Source organism: Enoplosus armatus, chromosome 17, assembly GCF_043641665.1.
Source record: "Enoplosus armatus isolate fEnoArm2 chromosome 17, fEnoArm2.hap1, whole genome shotgun sequence".
NCBI lineage: Eukaryota > Metazoa > Chordata > Actinopteri > Centrarchiformes > Enoplosidae > Enoplosus > Enoplosus armatus.
In genome coordinates, this window is record NC_092196.1 from 9,878,607 (window position 1) to 9,899,936 (window position 21,330).

The 21,330-nt window shown below is 40.2% G+C and overlaps 2 protein-coding genes across 3 annotated transcripts; both read left to right on the forward strand.

Annotated features, from left to right (window-relative positions):
• Positions 1 to 81: 81 nt before the first annotated feature.
• On the forward strand, positions 82 to 4,470 carry adap2 (ArfGAP with dual PH domains 2). 2 transcript variants are annotated; one of them, XM_070922745.1, is made up of 11 exons: positions 82 to 320; positions 732 to 856; positions 973 to 1,064; positions 1,300 to 1,388; positions 1,658 to 1,770; positions 2,631 to 2,780; positions 2,888 to 2,971; positions 3,211 to 3,273; positions 3,582 to 3,659; positions 3,771 to 3,999; positions 4,276 to 4,470. In XM_070922745.1, the coding sequence occupies exons 1-11, from the start codon at positions 233 to 235 to the stop codon at positions 4,302 to 4,304; spliced, it is 1,140 nt and encodes a 379-aa protein (XP_070778846.1). In that variant the 5' UTR covers positions 82 to 232; the 3' UTR covers positions 4,305 to 4,470. The 2 variants fall into 2 exon arrangements, with proteins under 2 accessions (XP_070778846.1, XP_070778847.1); XM_070922746.1 differs by having other exon boundaries at positions 2,634 to 2,780.
• Positions 4,471 to 5,451: 981 nt separating this feature from the next.
• On the forward strand, positions 5,452 to 21,037 carry LOC139299610 (mitochondrial Rho GTPase 1-A-like). Its single transcript, XM_070922427.1, has 21 exons — positions 5,452 to 5,488; positions 7,046 to 7,104; positions 7,357 to 7,438; positions 7,646 to 7,689; positions 7,792 to 7,845; positions 8,017 to 8,069; positions 8,786 to 8,894; positions 9,797 to 9,898; positions 10,573 to 10,671; positions 10,917 to 11,025; positions 11,145 to 11,265; positions 11,839 to 11,923; positions 12,114 to 12,259; positions 12,444 to 12,544; positions 12,768 to 12,898; positions 13,133 to 13,216; positions 13,361 to 13,483; positions 13,582 to 13,784; positions 15,767 to 15,889; positions 19,320 to 19,463; positions 20,637 to 21,037. The coding sequence occupies exons 1-21, from the start codon at positions 5,452 to 5,454 to the stop codon at positions 20,752 to 20,754; spliced, it is 2,127 nt and encodes a 708-aa protein (XP_070778528.1). The 3' UTR covers positions 20,755 to 21,037.
• Positions 21,038 to 21,330: the final 293 nt, after the last annotated feature.

A 21,330-nucleotide genomic window follows, 5' to 3' on the forward strand; every position in this document is an offset into this window, starting at 1 on the left:
GATGGCTGTTTGCTTTGAGTGCATAATTACCGCCTGACGCTTCAGAGTAGGGAGGTCCGCGCGCGTCTCATTTGCGTTGTGACATCCAAAACTTATCTGTCGCAAGTTCCAGCTTTCATAGGGACATTTTGTCAGTTGCATTTCGCCACGTGTGAAACTATGTGACCACCATGTTTAGATACGACAGCGGGATCCATCGTCGTGTGAGAAGAGACCTCGATTTTGTACCGAAATGGCAAACCGAGAGAGAAACAAAAAGATCCTGCTGGAGCTGCTGAAGCTGCCGGTCAACAGTCGCTGCGCTGACTGCGGCTCGCCCGGTAAGCAATATGTTGAAAAGATCACTGTTCAGTTTATGTGTAAGGCTACATTCACAGGCACCAGTTTACTTTTAAACTTATTTCAGATATATTTTGTTCAACGTATATATTGTGTTAAACGTTCCCCAGGTTCACTATTATCAGCTGGTACAAAGGTGAGTTTTAGTTTGTCACCTCATCATGAGGTCTGGAAGAAAGTCTTCATTTCATGAAATGTAGTTTCAAGGTGATACAGTACTCTCATGGCACATATTCCTAAAATGTTTTTTATTTATTCAAAGACAAACAAAACCTGGGACTTTGTAATATCCCAGCACATGAACACAATGTACAAGGCACATAGATTTTAGTGTTTCAAGTAAGGGGCCCCAAAGTGTTGCATTTGAATCCCACCCTCTCTGCACACCTCAGATCCAGAATGGGCATCCTACAAGCTGGGTGTGTTTGTGTGTCTGACATGCTCCGGCATCCATCGCAGCCTGTCCAGTCGGGTCAAATCCATCAAGCTGGACTTCTGGGAGGATGAGCTGGTGGAGGTACGGACTGCTTTATTGTGTCCCCACCTCCTATTGTTATGTTAACATACTATTATTCAGCTCTGTGGCTGTGACCATGTGTAATCTTTATGTGTGTCTTTTTGGGATCTGGGAAGTTCATGAAATCCAATGGCAACGCCAGCGCCAGAGCCTTGTATGAGAAAGCTGTTCCAGTGTACTACTATCGGCCCCAGGAAAATGACTGTGTGTAAGTATGGAATATTTTTTTATGTGTTTATGAGCAACCACAGACTGCTGACAGGGCAGCAACACTTAAAATAGAGAGAAGTGCAACTACTGACTGTAGAAGTGAAATATAGATGGATTTCTGCTGCTAGACCAAAGCTTAATGAATCATGTTCTTGTTGTGATACTGTAGCTTATGTTGACTAGCTGTGTTTTGTCTGTCTAAGAATATTTTTATGTTTGCCCTTGAACCGCAGTGTCTTAAGAGAGCAGTGGATTCAGGCTAAATATAAAAGAATGGAATTCACAGGAGAAACCAAGTATCCACCACTTTCATATACCACAGGTGATGTTTTCACTGTTTACTGTAGAACATAAATCTTTATCAGGCTGTTGGTGCACAACGAATATGAACAATGTGGTTCCTCATACACATGCAGAACTATGCAGGAAAAACCTGTTCTTTGCGGTACAAAACTGACAGGAAGTGAAAACTGGCCAGATAGTCACTCAATGCAAAACGTTTGGCCGTGTGACCTAAATGTATTTATTCTGAGTAAGACCTGTGTGTATTGAAGCACGTGTGACTCAGTGGATTTGTTGAATTGAATCCAGGTTTCTATGAAGGGATGCTGTGGAAGAAAGGGAAAGAGAACACACAGTTTCTGAAGAGGAAGTTTGTACTGTCAGAGAGAGAATTTACCCTGACTTACTACAACAAGGAAAATGTGAGTTCCCTGCAGCTCTGACACAGCTGAACTGCACTGTAAGGCATAAATGAACAATGACTTTCTGGAAATAATTCAAACTCCTTAATACAACAGGATGTGGAGTTGATATTAATATTTCTTATGCGTGTGATGTAAAGGCATTTGTTTTGATTAGATCTCTTTTCTCTGTAACTTACTGCAGTTTTAACTAGCTTTTTAACTTTATTGTCTCATTAAAACAGCAATTAAAATGTTAGTTAGTCTATGTTTTTTTCCACTAAGACAAAAACAGAAAAAAAGAAAAGAAAAACAAGACAAGAATCTACAACCATGCAAGTTGTGCTTTGAGCTAAATGCAAAAGTCAGCATGCTACCATGCAGGTATAATATTTACCCAAGAGTACTCAGTAGTCAGTACTACATTATTACATGAGTACTCAGTACTCTTGGGTCCAACCACACCCACATACTAACATACTGGGATACAGTGATCTGCGACTTAAAACGAATGTGGGCCAGAGGCATAAAAGGGGGTGGGGTGTGGGGAGCCAATGACCCTTCCCTACTTCCTACCCCCCTACTTTCTGATGCCCTTGTTTGGACCACACCCATCTTCGAACTTGGCCTTCATATTGATCTCAACTAGTTTCGTGACTGCATCTTGCACAGTTGTGACGCTATGGCGTTGACAATATCTGTTCACAGACAGACAGACAGACATATAAACACCACACACAGACTCACAAGGTGAAAACAATACCAGCCACACACTGTTGTAGCTGGTAAAAATGAGTGTAAACAGCAGCATGCTAATTAAATCCAGTTGTTGTATCCTTTCTACCAACTCTGAAGTGCACCTCTATATATGTGTGTTCTAGGAGTCCAAAGGCCCTAAAGCTGTAATCTCCATCAAGGACCTAAACGTCACCTTTCAACCAGAGAAGATTGGTCATCCTCATGGACTGCAGATCACCTACCAAGTCAACGATCACACCAGGAACATCTATGTCTATCACGAGAGTCCAGAGGTGGGACTGCATAATTCATCCAAAGTATTAATAGCAGGTCTTATACTGATTGTCATACAGTAGCTTTTGGGCTGTGGAGAAGCTCAGGGTCTCTTCTTCTACTCTAGGAAATCGTCACGTGGTACAACGCCATCCGTGCTGCTCGCTATGCGTACCTGAAGACAGCATACCCGACTGGAAGCGATGAAGAAGTATGCATCAAACCTTCTCAAAACCAAATCAACTGACAAAATGTTTGTCACCTTTCATTAACTCCTAGCTGTTGATGCACTTTTACTTTTTCTTACTTGAAGAAAAATAGCAGTTTATTCACATCTAATGCAGTGAACTTTTACTCAGAAGCCAACAGCAATAAGAAGAGAAACTTCTTGCCTCTTTTCACTTTTATCTTTTGAAACTTAACACATGTACCTTTTTGTTTCTTTGTCAGCTGATACCAAAGATAACAAGAAACTACCTCAAAGAGGGATACATGGAAAAGACAGGGCCACTGGTGAGTTATTAAAGAACTAAAAGTTATATACAGATGTGTTCTTATATGAGATTTATTTGTACTCTCAACTGCTACTTTCACTTACACATGCATTGAGCAAGAGTTAGAGTTGTTTGTGACAGTAGCGGTACATTTGAGAGTGTGTTTCTGTTCCTCCTACATACACAAACACACTTGAATTACATTTTTTGAAAGAAGTGATTGGTATGATAGAAGGAGTTGAGGAAATGGAGGTTTGGCAGAAAATGTTGAAATATATACTGTCATTTTTCATTTAAAGGGTTAACATAAAATGTGTATTTTAACAGCAAAAGGAGCCATTCAAAAAGAGGTGGTTTATTTTGGACTCTCAAAACAGGAAGTTGTTCTACTTCAAAGGCCAGCTGGTGAGGACAAAACCTCTTCCCATTCTAACCCAATGCTGTGCAATATTTGTCAAGCAGTTTAACCACCATTATGTTTGAATGTTGAATGCGTTTTCATTATTGTGAATGTAGGATGCAGAGGAGTTAGGGGTCATTTTCATCGGCACAGAGAGCAACGGTTACTCTGTGAAGGAGTGTGTCCCAAAGCATGCTCGGGGAAACAAGTGGAAGTATGGTGTTATGATGGTGACACCGGAGCGACACTTTGTCTTCATGTGTGAGCAGGAGAGGGAGCAGAGAGAGTGGCTGGAGGCCCTCAAACAGGTCCTGTCCAGGCCCATGGCACCGCAGGATTATACCAGTAAGCAAGGCTAGAAAATACTACCCCTAGAGGATAATACTACTGACTTTGGTGATACAAAATTTTATGGCAATCCATCCAATAATTGACAGATCAACATGTAAAGTGACTGAGTTATCTGGGTTTTTCTTTGCAAAGTTAGTCCAGACAATGCACCTGTACTCACGTGTTCATGCTTACATAAACCTGTACACAGCACCTTAGAAAGTTGTCACACTCATTCATTGTGCATCCAAATGACCCCACTATAATTAATACTCTTGTTTCTTGTTCCAGTTGAAGCCAACATCAGATATAAAAGATGAACAACAGAGGTGTGTCAACAGGATGATGGGGTGACGACAAGTGATGAACTACTGCAGCAAATACAGACCTGCTGTCACTGCACTGTATCAGTACTGACTGTTCACCATGTTGCTCCCAGTGCTGACTCTCATCTTTGTGTTGTATATAAAGCATCTTGAACCATGACTGTGACCCACTCCCTTTAACTGACACTGGATCTGATGCTCAATCTCAGACTTCATAAAGTATTGTAACATCATGTAAAGTCCACTCTTATGACCAAACATACATCCTGTCACTAGTTCAGTACCGTTACATTATTATGATGTTTCTTAATTCTTAATAAAAAATTATACATTTTTCATTAAATTCCGTTTCCCCCCCCCATTTTACAGTTGGGATAACAGTGTTTTCCTACACACACACAAACAATATTTACAAATGTAATCTTTTGCATTCATGACTTCAGCAATATGCACTATATGAATATAATGTAAACAAACAAAACATGTAAACAAAACAATGTGTTATTTATAAAATTGAAGCATACCACAACAAGACATAACACTAAAAGTTAATACATCTTAATACAATTTTTAGACTATTACTCTTTACTAATGTCACATTAAGAATAATACTATTCTTAATCTTTTGTTTTAAAAAAGTATAATGATAATAATTTTAAATAGTAACCGTTTTGATAATTTACTGGGGCGGAGCCGTGAAATGCAGTTCCTCACTTTGGCGCCAGAGAGAAGAACAACGCGTTTTTAAATTTCACACGAGGTTTGTCCTGTACGGCTTGCTGTAGTTGCCGGGTGCTGGAGGTCGGGCATGCCCATGATACATCCACTGCGAAATGCTATAGAAGCGCCGAAAAGACTGTGATTAAGATGAAATTGTAGAGAAATGTGCCACAAACTACCTCTTAAATTGCATTTCTGCTGAGCTGAAAAGCCGCAAGTTGAGAGGAAGCGCGTAGAAAACACGGAGGAGCACCGAAAACTGTCCGTCCGTTTTGTCCTACAAAGGCGCCCAGAGTTTGACAGCGGCAGGAGTTCACTGCGCAGGCCTGACGTTAGGTAAACTGCTGGTGGAGGACGGCATCCGAAGGACTATATGAAACAATAAAGACCGTCCTTTCTGTAGAGGGAAGCAAGTTTAAACATGAGAAAGGACGTGAGGATACTACTTGTAGGGGAACGTAAGTAGCAGGTGTCTTTAATCCCGAAGCAGTCAAATGCTTAATTAGCTAAAATGCTAGTGAGGGAGCTAGAGGCTACAGCTAGCAGATGCACTCAGTGAATATAACAAGCAGTGAGATTATATATGCAGTGAGGGGCTGTGAAACCGGCTGGTTATTCCACAGTGTATAAGAATCATACACAGTAAGTTATCCAAAGTGTATGATTAGAATGAATATCTATGGCTTTGGTTTCTATCTGGTGCTGGTAGTCAATCAATTATCACATGGTGCATGATAGCTGTCTCACGACAGTTCCCATGTACTGTCATGTCTTGATCCTTAATGCATTACTTCTCGGACATAATCTGAGGATGAGGCTTCTACTAAATGTAGTTTAAATAGGACAACATATCAATTCCCCCAGGTGTAAATTGCTAAATTGTTCAAAAATGTTTCTAAATATGATAAGCATTATGAAGGTGGTATTTATTGCATGCCTGTTGTGGACTTGCTTAGATTGTACCAGAATACCTAATATGAGCTGGAAACTTTGAATTTAACTTGTAGACTAGTGAAAAAAAGATAATGACATAATAAATTTCATTCTGCAGTATAAAATAAAAGTATTATCTATTTTTGATTGATATTGACTTAAATGTTTATTCGATTAATAAAATAGTTGCTGATAAAATTCCTGTTGATCGACTAATCGTTTCAGCCCTAGATGGCACAGAGATGCTCTGTATATTACGCAGAATTATGGGTAAATAGTTTGTGATTTCAACATCTTGACCTTTTCCAGGATTCTGGGGTGAGAGCAGAATTAAGCCAAAAAGGCATCAGATCCCATCCTCCCTTAACTGTGTTTCACCTGGTCTGTTTATTCTCTTTAAAGCATGTGTGTTGTTGGTACTATTTATATTTTCATTTTGGCTCTGCAGGACAGCCTACATTGCCACATTAGGCAAGTTGGAACTGACTGTTCCTGAGAGAGGTGCAGCCAAAATGCTACGTGCCTACTTTAGTGTTGTGAAGTTCAGTAGGGTACAGTTTGTGGAGTCACACAGATAGCCTGTCAAGACACTGAGGGGCCAGAGGTACTGCAAACTAGGGAAAACAGAAACAAACAGAACTTGCATTCACTTTTTATTTATAATTAAATAGAATAATATTTCCCTTTTTATAGTTGGAGTTTTGCATTTCCCAGTGCAAAAAAGGAAAGCCAGTTGTGTAACCGTAGGGATACTTATTCAAATATTAATATATTAAAGAAATATAGGTCATTCTTGAATAACAGTGCAGCTCTTTGGCCAATCTATCTATCATAGGCTTAATATCAGACCATATTTCTCTACCTTGTATTGTGGCTTTTGTACGTGCTGGAATTTAGTAAGTGCTCATTTGAGAACCATGGCACTTGGTTGCAGCTCTTGTCTGTGCCCTTTCACTTAATACATTACCCAGACTGCTCAATATAAAATAGTAGAGAGCTCACATGTTAATGGCCCATTGTCAGTAAAAGACACAGGTGTAATGTAAGATTGTAATAAAAATGTTTTTCCTCTGCCCGTACAGCCAAGGTGGGGAAGACATCGCTGATAATGTCTCTGGTTAGTGAAGAGTTTCCTGATGAGGTATGTATCAACAGCCAATCAGATGATAGATACATTAGATATCATCCTTGTAGCTGTTTGCACTTGTATTCTGATCATGTATATTGAGGTTGGACAGTTAATACTGTATATTTGGCTGACGAGGGTAAAAAGGTGAAAATACAAGATATACATATATATACATATATATACATATATATATATATATATATATAATATTTCTTGAGGCCTATTTGTTATCAGATGTTTTGATAATTGTCCTCTGTCTTCCAGGTTCCTCTACGAGCTGAGGAGATCACCATCCCAGCTGATGTCACCCCAGAGAGGGTGCCCACACACATTGTGGACTACTCAGGTAAATACTCCCACTACTACAGACTGCAAGATTGATCTCGTGACCACACTAGGCATTTTGACTGGTATTGGCTATATAAAGCCCAGTCCAATACTTATTGATCGCTACTCCATATTAATAGGAATAGGTTGATTTTTTTTTTTTTTTTAAAGTAAAGCTTGATAACATGTAAAACACTGTACTGATGTGACTTTTTGACACTTTTAGAGGCTGAACAGTCAGACGAGCAGTTGTACCAAGAAATATCAAAGGTTAGTTTGACTTGGTTCTTACTCTTATCTAGTCTTGTGATGTCTGTACCCCATGTATTTCCTATGTACATCACAAGTTATTATTGCTATTTGTTTTTACAGGCAAATGTTATCTGCATAGTTTACTCAGTCAACAACAAGAAGTCCATTGAAAAGGTGAGCATGGTTTCTCTCTCTGCTGAGCTCATCAAATACGTAACTGCAGTATGTCTGGAATTTGAAACAGGATGCTGCATTTGCTTATCATCAATCTGATAAAAATTAATTTGTGTTTGTAATGAACGTTTGCCTGGCTACAGTGTTTGATGTTGTGCTTTACTCCCCTAGGTGACAAGCCACTGGATTCCCCTCATAAATGACAGGACAGACAAGGATAGCAGGTGCGGCACTTTAATAGATGCGTGTTTGTGTACAAACTGTGTGTCTGTCTTCCCCTTTGAGTCACATCAGCTAGGCTGGTGATGCTGCATCTTCAAGCTTATTAAGAACTTAATGTTAAAATGGTTTAATGTGCAGCTGCTGATCTGACACTTACCTGTTCTGGGATATGTTCCCAAGATATTATTCTAGGTTGTTTTAAGCCTGTGGGATCAGCCATTGCAATTACTTTTAAATGTCGTGGGATTTGTTAAGATTAAAGTAGTGGGAACTAGGGACAAGTTTAAGATCACTGAATGATTCAAAAGAGGGTTATACACTTACTAATTGCATGCCCCACTGTATGAAATATAGTCATTAGTCCTATTTGATAATTATTGTAAACTACATGAATGAATCTAAATTAGTTTGATATACTACATTGAACTGAAATTGTGTTTACAGGTGACATCAAGGTGGTTAGATCTAATCTGCGGTATTATGAGAACAGGTTGTAGGGCTGCAATCGATTTAATCGTTTGGTCTATAAGATGCCATCATCAAATGTCTTGTTTTGTCCAAATGAGAAAATCAGCATTCTCACATTGGAGAGGCTGCAACCAGATCATTCTTGGCATTTTTGCTTAGATAAATGATGAATTTATTATAAAAATAGATTTTCTGTCGATCGACTAATCGTTGCAGCTCTATAATGTAGTAATGAATGGCTTTATTGCAGGGTACCATTGATCCTTGTGGGAAACAAATCCGACCTGGTGGAACACAGCAGCATGGAGACCATCCTGCCTATCATGAATCAATACCAGGATATTGAGACCTGTGTAGAGGTAAGAGATCAATACACCCATGCATGTAAAAACCTTTTGAAACCACTGAGGCAGGACTGTGTGGAGGTCCCACTCAGTTAAATGTCAAATTTTCATGAAGCACTTGAGAGCGATGAATTGGCAAAGGAAGTATGAAAGGCTGACTGTAAATCCAATACTAGCAGTCACACATCGGCCCCCAGCTGCTCTTGGGCTGCAGCCCAACCCCTGACTCCACTTACACTCTGACTGAGTCATTAATAGATTTATATTACTGAACCCCTCTCTCCAAGGCCAAGGCCTGCTGACTGATGGACTGAGAGTATGTTGAGAGGCTTGGCTGTCATGGAGGAAGCTGGCCTCTGTCTGCATTACTGTTTAAGTCAGATTTCCCTCTGTCGCATGAGATGGCTCAGTCATGCCCTCCTCAGGTGGATCGTTTACTAGGTTAAAAGAGGGAGATGAGGAGGACGTGAGAGAAGGCACATACAGAGTGGATACAGTTTGGGGGGAGACTCCCAAGTCATGTGAACCAATGTTTTACTGCTTGCTCAGTGTTCAGCCAGGCCCAGGCTTGGTTGTATGTCCTGCTTCTCTAAGTTATATACATTTCTGGTTTCTTCTGTGTTTCTTTATCAATAGTTTAATTTCTGTATAACAATGTGTTGTATTTTATATGCTCTTAATAGGTTTTTAAAATCTGCATAGTAACTTGTAACTACAGCTGCCAAATAAATGTAGTTAAAAAAATACTCTCTCAAATGTAGTGGAGTAGAAGTATAAAGAGTTTTTTTGGGAAGTTGTTGAAGTGAAGGTAAAAGAAATTAAAAAGTGATCTATTCAAGTCTGTATAGATGCATTTCCTGATAATGTTGCTCCAGACTTGCTCAGGGCATTCACACACGTGCCCTCTTTTTCCTCAGTGCTCTGCCAAAAACCTGAAGAACATCTCTGAGCTGTTCTACTACGCCCAGAAGGCTGTTCTCCACCCGACAGGACCCCTGTACTGCCCAGAGGAGAAGGAGGTGAGGTCTATACGGTAGCTGCAGATACAGCAGCAGACATTTTGACATGTCCTAGCAAGACAAACACAGATGTCATTAATAACATTAATGATGGCTGCATTCCATTTTGGTATGCATGCTGACTCACGTGCTGGGCTTCCTGGTACACTTAAACAGAGCTATCATTCATATTATCAATTACACCTGTGCTTTTCCTACTGTGATATGTAAACAAAATCTTTTGAAGGATTACAAATATATGGCAGCTAGGATCGTACCTAATGCTACTGATCGTAGTTGAAGTTAGCTGGGATGCACCGATCTGATGCGCTGTAAAATACAGTTTTAGTGTCGATGTCATTAAAAAGTTCAAAGAAAATACTAATGACTAAAGGAAAGACATTTAAGGCTAGTAGTGGGTTGTTTGAGGTTCATCTCAAGTCAGCTAGCCCAAGCAGAAGCTCCAAGCGCAGCCAGCAGAAACGGCAACAAAAAAGAAAGCATGTGTCAGAGTTGTACCCAATATTGGCACATGCCCTGCGTTTGATTGGTGCATCCCTAAAGTTAGTTGCCACAAATTATTACTGTTGATTTAAATCTTTCTGCATTATGCAAGTACATGTAACAACCGACATTTCTTTGTGCCTGATCCCTGTCCAAATAAAAAAATTGATTATGCTTCTTCTGTATTACAGTTGAAGCCTTCTTGCATCAAGTCTTTAACTAGAATCTTTAAGGTGTCTGACCTGGACAACGACGGCATCCTTAATGACAATGAGCTCAACTTCTTCCAGGTAATATTTTCCAATTCCAGTGTCACTGTCAACGTAATTTTCATGACCACATAAGACTTCAAAATTTTTATCAGTAGCACAACTTGGAAAACCTGAGTGGTGTCAGGCCTCATTAAGCTGTGCAGTAGAACATAAGGGGAAAACGGCTAGACTGGTTTCTGGCAGGTTTAAACACGAACCAAATCTAAGAAAAAACATTCTTATGGCGCACATCAATGTATTGCTTGTTGTGTATGTGTCTATAGAGAACATGTTTCAATACACCACTGGCGCCTCAGGCCTTAGAGGATGTAAAGAATGTGGTCCGGAGGAACATGTCAGATGGAGTCAAGGACAACGGACTCTCACTCAAAGGTCAGACACTCCTGTTTTATTGTTTTCATATTTTCTGTTAGTCTTTTTATTCCATTCTTTTATGACAATTGCTTACTGCTGACCCCATCCATTCTCCTGTCATTGGCTCTGAATTGCAGGTTTCCTGTTCCTGCACACCCTGTTCATACAGCGAGGTCGACACGAGACCACCTGGACTGTGCTGAGGAGGTTTGGTTATGACGATGACCTGGAGCTCACACAGGAATACCTGTTCCCCTTGTAAGTGCAGACTCAAAGGTTATTTGTGGCATTTATGTTTTTTATTAACCATTTACCTTGCTAAATCAACAGGATGGCTGTTTGATGTTCCCACTGTGTTGATGATGTGAGTTTTGACCAGGTCTCATGTGCGAATCAGGTTTAAAACATTGGAATCTAAGACATTTGGTATAAATACTTAATTTCTCAGAGAGCTCAAATCTTTGCAGCTGAGACAGTGGTCAAAAGTGATGAAATTAAATGTTTTGTTTAGCATATACATAATAGCATCTTTATGTTCTCATTCACAGTCGTAGTACAATTTCCCCCCAGGGAGCAGTAAAGTATTTCTGATTCTGATAGTTTGCTATTTTGAAAATATCTCATGTTGATCACAGCTGACAGTTGGCTTATCATATCCTCTTCTTTACTGAATTGGTCTGGTTATCTTTATGACTTAAATTGATTCAGGCAGATTGTTTCTTCCTTTGTCACTTTTGAAGGCAGCATCAGAAATGTGTGACTCAGTGATCCTCAGTCAATTCTCCAGAGCTCTCTGTTAAATTATTTTCTCTGTCTGTCCCTGTATCGCAGGATAAAGATCCCCCCAGACTGCACCACAGAGCTTAACCACAACGCTTACCTCTTCCTCCAGAGCGTCTTTGACAAACACGACAAAGTGAGTGGTTAGAAATGTTGAAGATTTAGAAATACATTTTACTACATGTATTTTATTTTTTTATTATTTTTATTTACAGATACAGTTTATATTTTTAAGAATGACTACTTTTGTGTTCGATTACCAATTTTTGTACATTGCTGTTAGCCATGTTTTTCATGTCAATGTATGTGTGCTTGGCATGATCCAGGACAGAGATTGTGCGCTGTCGCCAGAGGAAGTGAAGGACTTGTTCAAAGTGTTTCCCTACATGCCCTGGGGTCCGGATGTCAACAACACGGTTTGCACTAATGACCAGGGATGGATCACATACCAGGGATACCTCTCCCAGTGGACGTGAGTATGGAACATAGCTATTAATATAAACATGCACACTCACACATATTTTAGTTTTATAAAACCTGAATACACTCGCACTACAACGTGCATCATTTTGTAGAATACACAGACTTTACAAAATTATATTCATGTAAATCTCATGGAACTGGATTCCTCATGATTTGTGTGTTTTCTTTGTTAGGTTAACAACATATCTAGATGTACAGCGTAGTTTAGAGTATTTGGGTTACCTGGGCTACTCTATCATCTATGAACAGGAGTCCCAAGCTGCTGCCATTACAGGTAAGGGAACATAATTCAATTCAACTGCCTAGCAGCACTGTGTATAGATTGACAAGTAACAAAAACAAGTAGTAAATAGTAATAGACACATTCTTCAGTTATTTTTACTACCTTTTAAATTGGCTTTGAAGTTTGATTCTTGTTAAAAAGAAACTTCACTGCATGTTGCCATTGTTCATGTGTGTTCTTCTTTAGGAAAAATATGCATTCCCTCTTCTTTCAGTGACACGTAACAAGCGCATCGATCTGCAAAAGAAACAGACCCAGCGCAGCGTCTTCCGCTGCAACGTCTTGGGGGCCCGGGGCAGTGGGAAGAGTGGCTTCCTCCAAGCTTTCCTGGGCAAGAACCTTCAGGTCAGTGGAAATCATTGCTGCAAATCCCTTGTTAAACTCCCTTTTAAACTGGTATTTTTTAGCAGTTTGTCTTGCCAGACACACACACTCACCTTGGAGTAGACCAAAGACAAATTGTTGATGTGAGCATTTTGTTAAACTGCGTGTCATTTAGTCAACTTTAGTCAACTTTTTTAAACATGTCAATAGTCTTGATGGGTGTCTGTTATTGACCTTGTTTGTTATCCACCACAGCGTCAGAGGCGGATTAGAGAAGACCACAAGTCCTTCTATGCCATCAGCACGACCTATGTTTATGGTCAGGAGAAGTATCTGCTGGTAAGAATCATATACTCATCATCTGCTCTTTGGATTACTGTTACATAATCTGGGTGTATTACACTTTAAGCATTTCAACTGCAAAATGTTAATCCCTCCATCTGCACACTTTGTCTCTCTCTTGCCTTATCTGCACACTACAAGCTCCATGAGGTGATGCCAGATTTTGACTTCCTATCAGAGGCGGACCTAGCCTGTGATGTGGTCTGCCTGGTGTATGACATCAACAATCCACGTTCTTTTGAATACTGCGCCAAAGTGTATAAGGTATGTTTCAGAGGATGGATAAATTCTCATCAGATGCACTGAGGCTTGTAAGGCCGGGTGTGTACAATCTAGTAACATTGAACGCTTGTGTTTGGCAGCAATACTTCATAGACAGCAAGACGCCATGCGTGGTGATTGCCGCCAAGTCGGACCTGCCCGATGTACGGCAGCACTACAGCCTCTCCCCGCAGGAGTTCTGCCGAAAGCACAAGCTCCACCCACCCCAGCCGTTCACATGCAACACGACCGACGCACTCAACAAAGACATCTACACTAGACTCACCACCATGGCCATGTATCCGTGAGTATTAAACCTCTTTGTGGTCTCATCTAGTTTTACACCTTTTACACCTCTGTGAGTCCTGCAGCCTTATCCACCATCAACCAACATCTTTTCCTGTTTGTGCCTATCCACCTCTACCTCTCTCCTGGGTGTATGTATCAGACAGTGACATTTTGCCCTTAGTATTCAAAGATTATACCATGGGAAAATGAATGTAATATGCTGTATAATGTGCAAGCTTGTTTATTCTGCTAGAGAAGTTAGACGCTGGTCTCAATCAGTTCTTCCGACCACTTTAGTCAGTAGATGAGGACTTTGTTTTCCTGACCTGGCTACCTAGCACCCAGAACAAATTAAATGCACATTCCGGCTCTCTTATGCTCCCTTGTAAGTCAGTGTTGTATGTGTGTGTGCAACCATGGCAAGTCCCAGCCTGAAATTCTTCAAGGTCAATCCTTTGACTTTATAAGGTGTCTTAACTCCTCAAAGCTGTCTGATCAGATTTGATTTTAGAGTAGATTAATTAGCAGTCAGTGGGACGTGCCCACTAAATCTCATTTTAGCAGGCCAGAAATCCTAATTGAAATTTGAAACTGTTAGATTTGCTGCACCCTAGGGCATGAATTTGAGTAGTAAGGCTTTGGTATAAAGAAAAGTGCTTACTGAGAATGAGTTTCTGAGTCCAATGACTGCTCAGACTCAACAAGGAGTAAATTAATCTACTGATCGAGGGTGATTGCGATAGATGATTCACAAAATAGTGGTTTAAGCTGTCAACTCAGCGCAGGTTTTCCACCCTGAGGTGCTTTTTAAATATGTAAAGTTTTCATGCATTATACGGTTTGTAAATTGAGCTAAGAACCAAAATTAGCTTTACAATTACCATGGCTACATAAACTCATAATATACATACATCACGCCAACCTTTTATGAAACTGGTCTAATTTATATGAATATATGGGGCCAGTTTCACTTTAACTATGACTCAGATCAAACTAATAGTCACACTTTGATGGATGTCTAAATTCATCAGTTGCACAAAGCTGTCTAGTTCTTGACTATCTTAGGTTGGACTAATTTGCTGTGAAGACTTTTTTTCAAACTTTATAATATGGCTGACCGAGCAACCACGTCAAACTGCTCAGCTCCGTTCACTCAAGCAGGAAATATTTATAATTTTACCGGAAAAAGAGTGTAACTACAAAAATGTCCAGTAGTGTAAAGTCTGCTGTGTCTTCTCAATGTGGCAGGACTCAGTATTTCTGCTAACACGTCAGCCTCAGGGTGAAAACGACGATGTCCTCACTGCTGTATAAAAACTCTTTCCTTTGTCATTACTCGCTCCACAACATTTTTAACAAATCGCAAATCTTCTTTATGTTATCGCCATTTATTTTTGTGAAGCTTTCTAACTTGGATCTGACTAATCTAAAAGTAAAATTAAGACTGGCTTAACACTACAGACCCATCTAAAATTTATTTTTGAAACCAGCCCATAGTCAAAAATAAATGTATTTTTTGTTGTTAGTGGTGGTTTGATGCTTCATGTTCATAAACTTGTAAACTTGATTGTAGTTACTGTTTGGGGAAAATGGTCAGAGCCAATTTGAGAGATTTAGCATTTATTTCTTAATTTGCCTCAGAAGGTTTTGTTTGTTGTGAGTGTTCCCTTCCTTTCTTTGTGGTTTTCTTCTCCTCCTTGTGTCTCCTTGTGTTTATTCTCCCTTTAAGTTTTAGACTCATTAGTTCATTATAGATGTTTCCTTGTTTATACTTTGTCTTTGAGTTGAGGAGGTGAAGTAAATGGCAGCAGTTTAGATTTCAGCTCAGAGAAGTATGTATTCTCTTTACTCTGGTACTTTTGATATAGCCTAGTGGTTAAACAAGGTTGAGGTTTTTATCCTCCTGGCTTTGGCCTCCTCCTCCTCTGTGTGTGTTGTTTGGTGCGTGTTGTCTTTGTACGGTGGTGAATACACGCATTTTTGTGTGTCTTTCCACAGCCACGCCCGTCTCCGCTGCATGTGTGCCTCCAACAGGTGCACCTATTGCCTGTGTCAGAACCTCCTCAAGTTGGAGCTGCTGCGCAGTATTAAGGCCCAACTCCGCAGGGTCGTTTTCAACAGGTTCATACGTAGAATAAGCTCTAGTATTTTAGCATAGACTCATTCCTCCTCTCTGTGTCTCCCACCCTTGGGTTAGACCTCCAGGATGGGTCACAGAGAGGCTCCCTTTTCACCCAAGCTCTCTAACACTGGTGATGGTAACAGCTCCTCTGCTTTCCTTCAGTGCTCGCCAGTGGTCAGGTTTACATTGCATATCCACTGCAGGAAAAAGGGAATATTAAATGTGATGGTAGTGATATATTGCGCCAAAACATGTTGATTTAATTAAATAGTATAGTCTTATATTGCTGTCAGGGAAATTCTCCTGTTGCTTGCCACTGTGTTGCCGCATGTCACCTGCAGGTGATGCTTGTTGACAAAGAGCGATCTTTGGTTGCATAGTTCAAAATTACTCTCTCTATGACAGAAGGTTGATCTTTTGGTTAGAGGTCAATTTTTTCCGCTGGGTTTTTTCAACCTGACTAGCAAAACAAATCAGAACTAGTGTAAATTATGAGCCTCATTGCTTCAGTGTTTTTGGAAAAATACAACAAATTTTATTTCAATTGAATCAAATAGAATAAATTATATAAAGAAATATAATTTGTCCCTTGTGCTCCTGTATATTGATGAATATTTTATTTCACATACACTGACACGGACAGGTCACCTGTCAACCAATCACTGTAGACATAGTTTCACTGATTAAAACATGATGTCATCCATAGCAACAGGGGTCAGTCCCGCCCCTTCTCTTAGCTCTTAGCTTTGTGAAAAGGTCTTAAGAGGAAATTCTTAGTTAGGAACCTTTAAGTGCCATTTCGGCCTGAATACCGCCCCTGTGTTGCTCTACACCCAAATCAAAAATGAGCTGAGATTTTATTCACTTTTTTTGCCATATACCTGGAACGCATTAGTCATGTTAGGTGTCTTCGTCTTTGCTCCAGCTCCAGCCAGCCCACCAGCTCTGTGTACAGTTTGACACAGCGAGGTGTTACCATGCTGTGGCAGCTAACACACAGGCTGCTAGCCAGGCAGGTGACAGTGTGTCGGAATCCGTGTGAAAAATGCATGATATTTGCTTGTGCAGTGCAAACTTAACTCCTAATACTAAATACCAACTATAATACATTATATCCATGTTGTTCAGCCAGTAAATTATGCTGAAGTCCAGTTACGAAGCACTTGAAAAATAAAAAAAGATATAAGTTATACGTTTTGCGTGGTAAAAATGAAACATGGATTCCAGGTGTGAAATTTGACAATTAAGGGTTAAAAACTGACCTATGACTCCCCTTTTTAGAGTTCTGTTTGCTCCCTCCTGTGCTGCAGTGGATATGCACACTGTAAATCTTGACCAATCAGCATATTATTCGCACAGAAAATGAGAGACACACAACCATTCTCTTTGGTTTGTGCTTCATTAAAACTGAAAACCTCATCGAAGTCTGCATGTCTGCATGTTTGATATGTGATTTGTTTCCAATCAAGTATTCAAATCCTTAATGTCTGTTAATTTATCTATGGCACCAACCTTCAAGGAGTGCTTAATTGATTGTGTATGATGTTTTCAGTCTCGCTTTGTCTTCATTTCCATTCCTAACACTGAAGTCAACACGCACAGGAGACACTTTACTTTGAAAATCACAGGTGTTACTTTAATTGTATCCCTCCTGTACATATACTAAAATAAAAACTGCTGTTCACTTGCTCTCCTGTGGGTTAAGACTTGATAAATTTAACAGACTGATGTTTAAAATCAAAATGTGTTTCTTTGATGTTTAAATTGATTGTATTGTACTATACCAATCACCCTGTCATTTCATCCTCTTTTTCCTATCTTGTATTTCCTGTCTTTGTGTTTTTCCTTCCACGCTATAGGTGTTCACACACATGTTTTTGGCTGCCCCTCTTTGTCTTCCTATTGCACGTTTTCACCCTCTGCTAATCTGCCTGCTTTTATGTTGCATAGCTCACCTGTTCTCTACCTTTCTGGGTAACCAAAGGCATGCCTCGGTCCTTAGCAAAATATTTCCATCTACTGGCCGCAGGGGATAGGTTTCTCATCTGTCCATCTCTGCAGTTAAGAGAGCTTGGTGTTTCGAATAAGATGGGGGAGGCTTATTGAACCACAATGCAGGGTTGAATGGCTGTTTATGGTGTTGTATTAGGCAGAAGTGTGTTGCGTGTTTGCTGATTTTGGAAAATAAGTGTTTTAGCCCAACAATGGCATAAAGTGCAGGGCTTCTGGTTGGGCTTTCATGGACCCAGGCAGAGCTACATACAGAGTGTTGCATCTAGCACTAACCCTTTGTGTTGATGCCTTTTTGTTGTTGACACTATTAATAGCATGATACTTAAAAGGCCAACCCACCACATTGAACCAACATGTTTTCTGAAAAGTGGGTTGGTTGTTATTATGCTGTTTTCATTTTACCTGGTCTGATATTGTAGTCCAAATCATCGTACATAGTGTACAAATAACTTAAGTCACTAAAATTACAAGCAACAATAGTAAATTATGTCAGGCCACTTAAGAAACGTTTTAATAGAAGACCGTGCAAAGGGAGTCTCTGGAAATTTTTATTTGTTACAAAAAAAAATCAAGTATATATAAGTATGTATAACTGCCATTCAGTGTCTGTAAAATATTTAAGGACATTATCAGGTGCAGAGAAAGTAGAAAACAACGAATTGGAAATGTACCATGTTTTCAAAGAGACTCTCACTCGGAAACAATGAGACTCACTTTGAAATGGCTCATAATTTCCAGTCAGGCTGCCATGTGGTGTGTATAGCTTTTTTTTTTTCATTGTTTGAAGTGTGTGGTGATATTTGACCAGGTATGCAGTCATGGTTGAGCTTGTGCTTTTAAGGGTTTGGGTGGTGATTGAAGTTCCCTACTTTTCAGGGTGGGTAGAGCTGAGTGATATGAATGAAATCAGGTAGTAGTTTCTACTTCATATATTATCACTAACTTGCAGTGTATTTTGAGAAAAACCCCAAAACAAATTCAATCTAGAAAATGCCAGAAAAGTTCATTTTTAGACAAATATGCATAAGATTATCTGGTTTCAGCCTCTCAAATGTGAATATTTGCTGCTTTTCATATACTGTAGTCAGTCATGATAATAAACTTACTATCTTTGGTGTTTAGACTGTTGGTCACACAAAATAAGACATTTGAAGACATTACCTCGGGCTCTGAAAACTTGTGATGGACAGTTTTCACTACTTTTTTTTTGTAAACAAAATAATATATCAATCAAGAAAGTAATTGGTAGATTAATTGCTAATCAAAATTGTCGTTAGGTACAGCCCTAGTCAATATTATATTATAAGTATCTCCCAGCTCTACCTACTATCTGAGTGTGTGTGTGTGTGTGTGTATGAGAGCACATCCCGGTCAGCCATGTGACTGGGTGTGTGTGTGTGTGTGTGTGTGTGGAAGGCTGCTGGGCTGGGTGGAGGCTGTGGGGGTCTACCTGCTGTCAGAGGAGGATTTCCGCCTGACACAGCAGGTTTCAGCCGTCTCCAGCGTGGAGGGGTCCATCTTTATGGAGGCCTCTGCTGAGCAGCTAATTCTCCCAGAAAGGTAAAGGCTGAAACCACATCCACAGAGAGGAGGGTGTTATATTTTTATACAAGTGGATGGGCGGGCAAGTAAATGTTGGATAAGTTCAATTATCCCCTATTCACATCTTGGCAAATGTGCTTATTCACTCAGGTGGAGAGTTTAAGCAAAGACCACTCTCATTTTTGCCCTTCCTCTGTCAAAAGGTTAACAGAATCTGCCTACCAGAACCTCAAAAGCTCATTAATTAACATATGTTGTGTTTGTTTGATCTGCACAAAAAAATGATGCTTAAAACAACCGGCAGCTGGCCCTATATTATATTTATAATTAACAGACGAATATGAGAGTGATCTCAATCTTATTTACTAACTCTCCACCAGAAAGCAAATAAGTGAATTTTCCAAAATGCCGAACTATTCCTTCAAGGTTAAAGTCAGCTAGATTGAGTTATAGGCCCATTCCTCTCTTCCTAGTAGAGGTAGCATGAGTGACCTGTGTGAAGAAAGTGTTTTAAGCTGGTGTCTCTCCTGGTCCTACCACAGTACAAGGGTCGGAGTGAGTGAGTGAGCGAGTGAGTGTTGTACGCTTAACTTTAGACCAATCAGTGCTGAACCTAGATCAGCTGTTGGAAGGATTTAATTTATTGGCCCAAGTTGCTGTTGAAGCTAGTATAAAACATTTGGTACTCCCTTTTTTTATTTTACACTTTGACGTTTCCTTCATTACCTTTTTTCATTGCTTGCTTTTATTGCAGTCTGCATAGTTCCCCAATGTTTGTGCTTCTTGCCAGATCAGCTGGATCTCTGTTTGGTAGCGCAGGTGTTTTCTGCCTCCCAGCGTGAATCAGAGCAGCTGCTTCTCATAGTCCAACACCTCTCCTTTTTTTCACCCAACCGCTTAATTTTCTGGTCCTGTTCCCCAAACCAAAACTAAACCAAATGTCAAGAGAAAGCATGTGTTCCTGTTTCAAGCTGGTATCACAGGGTGCTGGTATTTGTCATTTATGAGGAGTTTCCGCTGGAGAGAGCACATGACTTTGTTTTGTCATTTGCCAACTCATCCCACTGTGGTTTTAACAATGGAGAAATAAACTGTGCCGCAGCGCTCATCGTGTTAGATGCTCCTCCCTCTTTTTCTTGCAGCATTTCTTTCCACCCTCACCTGCTCTCTGTCTCTTACTTTCTCTTGCAGGCACATGGCTCAGGCGGACCTGAAGAACTCCACCTTCTGGCTGAGAGCGAGTGTCGGTGCCACAGTGTGTGCCGTGCTGGGCTTTGCCATGTACAGAGCACTTCTCAAACAGCGGTGATCAGACAGCATGAGACAGCTACTTCCTCCCCCGGTCCCTCTGTTGACTCTGCCCCTTTCCTCCTACCTGAAAGACTCAAAAAAGACTGGCTGACCAATCACCCAGGCCCATTGCCTCAACCCCTCAACTCCACCTCATCCCCTTCCGACAATGCAGCAAGGGCAAGAAACAAATGAACAAAATCATAGGTACATTTTATATGCAATTAAACATGAAGAGTGTGGTTTAGTTTTTGTTGTGGGGAAAGGGGCAGATTACTTTTGAAATATCACTTGTTCCTCAGTCAGTTTGTAAATGCTGACATTCTGTGATCTATTGGTCTAGTCCAGGTCAGACACTACTAGTCACTGGATGTTTTCAGCTAATCCAGTCCTCTTTTTTTTTTTTTTGTTTTTTTTTCCCCCCTCAGGTCAGTATTATTAGTTAGATGGTTGGAGACCAGAGAGAGGCAGCCATATACAGAAACACCACAAAGGGACTTGAATCTGTTTATAGATATGTATATGCAGTATATTGTGTATGTATTCCTCGAGAATTTTAGGATTGGACCCATAGACAGCATCACAAGCCAGAAGC

What these genes read in the sequence shown, in the direction of transcription:
- LOC139299610 (XM_070922427.1), top strand. Translation starts at nt 5,452, where the DNA reads ATGAGAAAGGACGTGAGGATACTACTTGTAGGGGAAC. An exon ending in ACACATTGTGGACTACTCAG is followed by an intron (nt 7,439 to 7,645) that starts GTAAATACTCCC and finishes TGACACTTTTAG; the next exon opens with AGGCTGAACAGTCAGACGAG. An exon ending in TGTACCAAGAAATATCAAAG is followed by an intron (nt 7,690 to 7,791) that starts GTTAGTTTGACT and finishes TTGTTTTTACAG; the next exon opens with GCAAATGTTATCTGCATAGT.
- adap2 (XM_070922745.1), top strand. Translation starts at nt 233, where the DNA reads ATGGCAAACCGAGAGAGAAACAAAAAGATCCTGCTGGAGCTGCTGAAG. An exon ending in GGGAGGATGAGCTGGTGGAG is followed by an intron (nt 857 to 972) that starts GTACGGACTGCT and finishes GGATCTGGGAAG; the next exon opens with TTCATGAAATCCAATGGCAA. An exon ending in CGACTGGAAGCGATGAAGAA is followed by an intron (nt 2,972 to 3,210) that starts GTATGCATCAAA and finishes TTTCTTTGTCAG; the next exon opens with CTGATACCAAAGATAACAAG.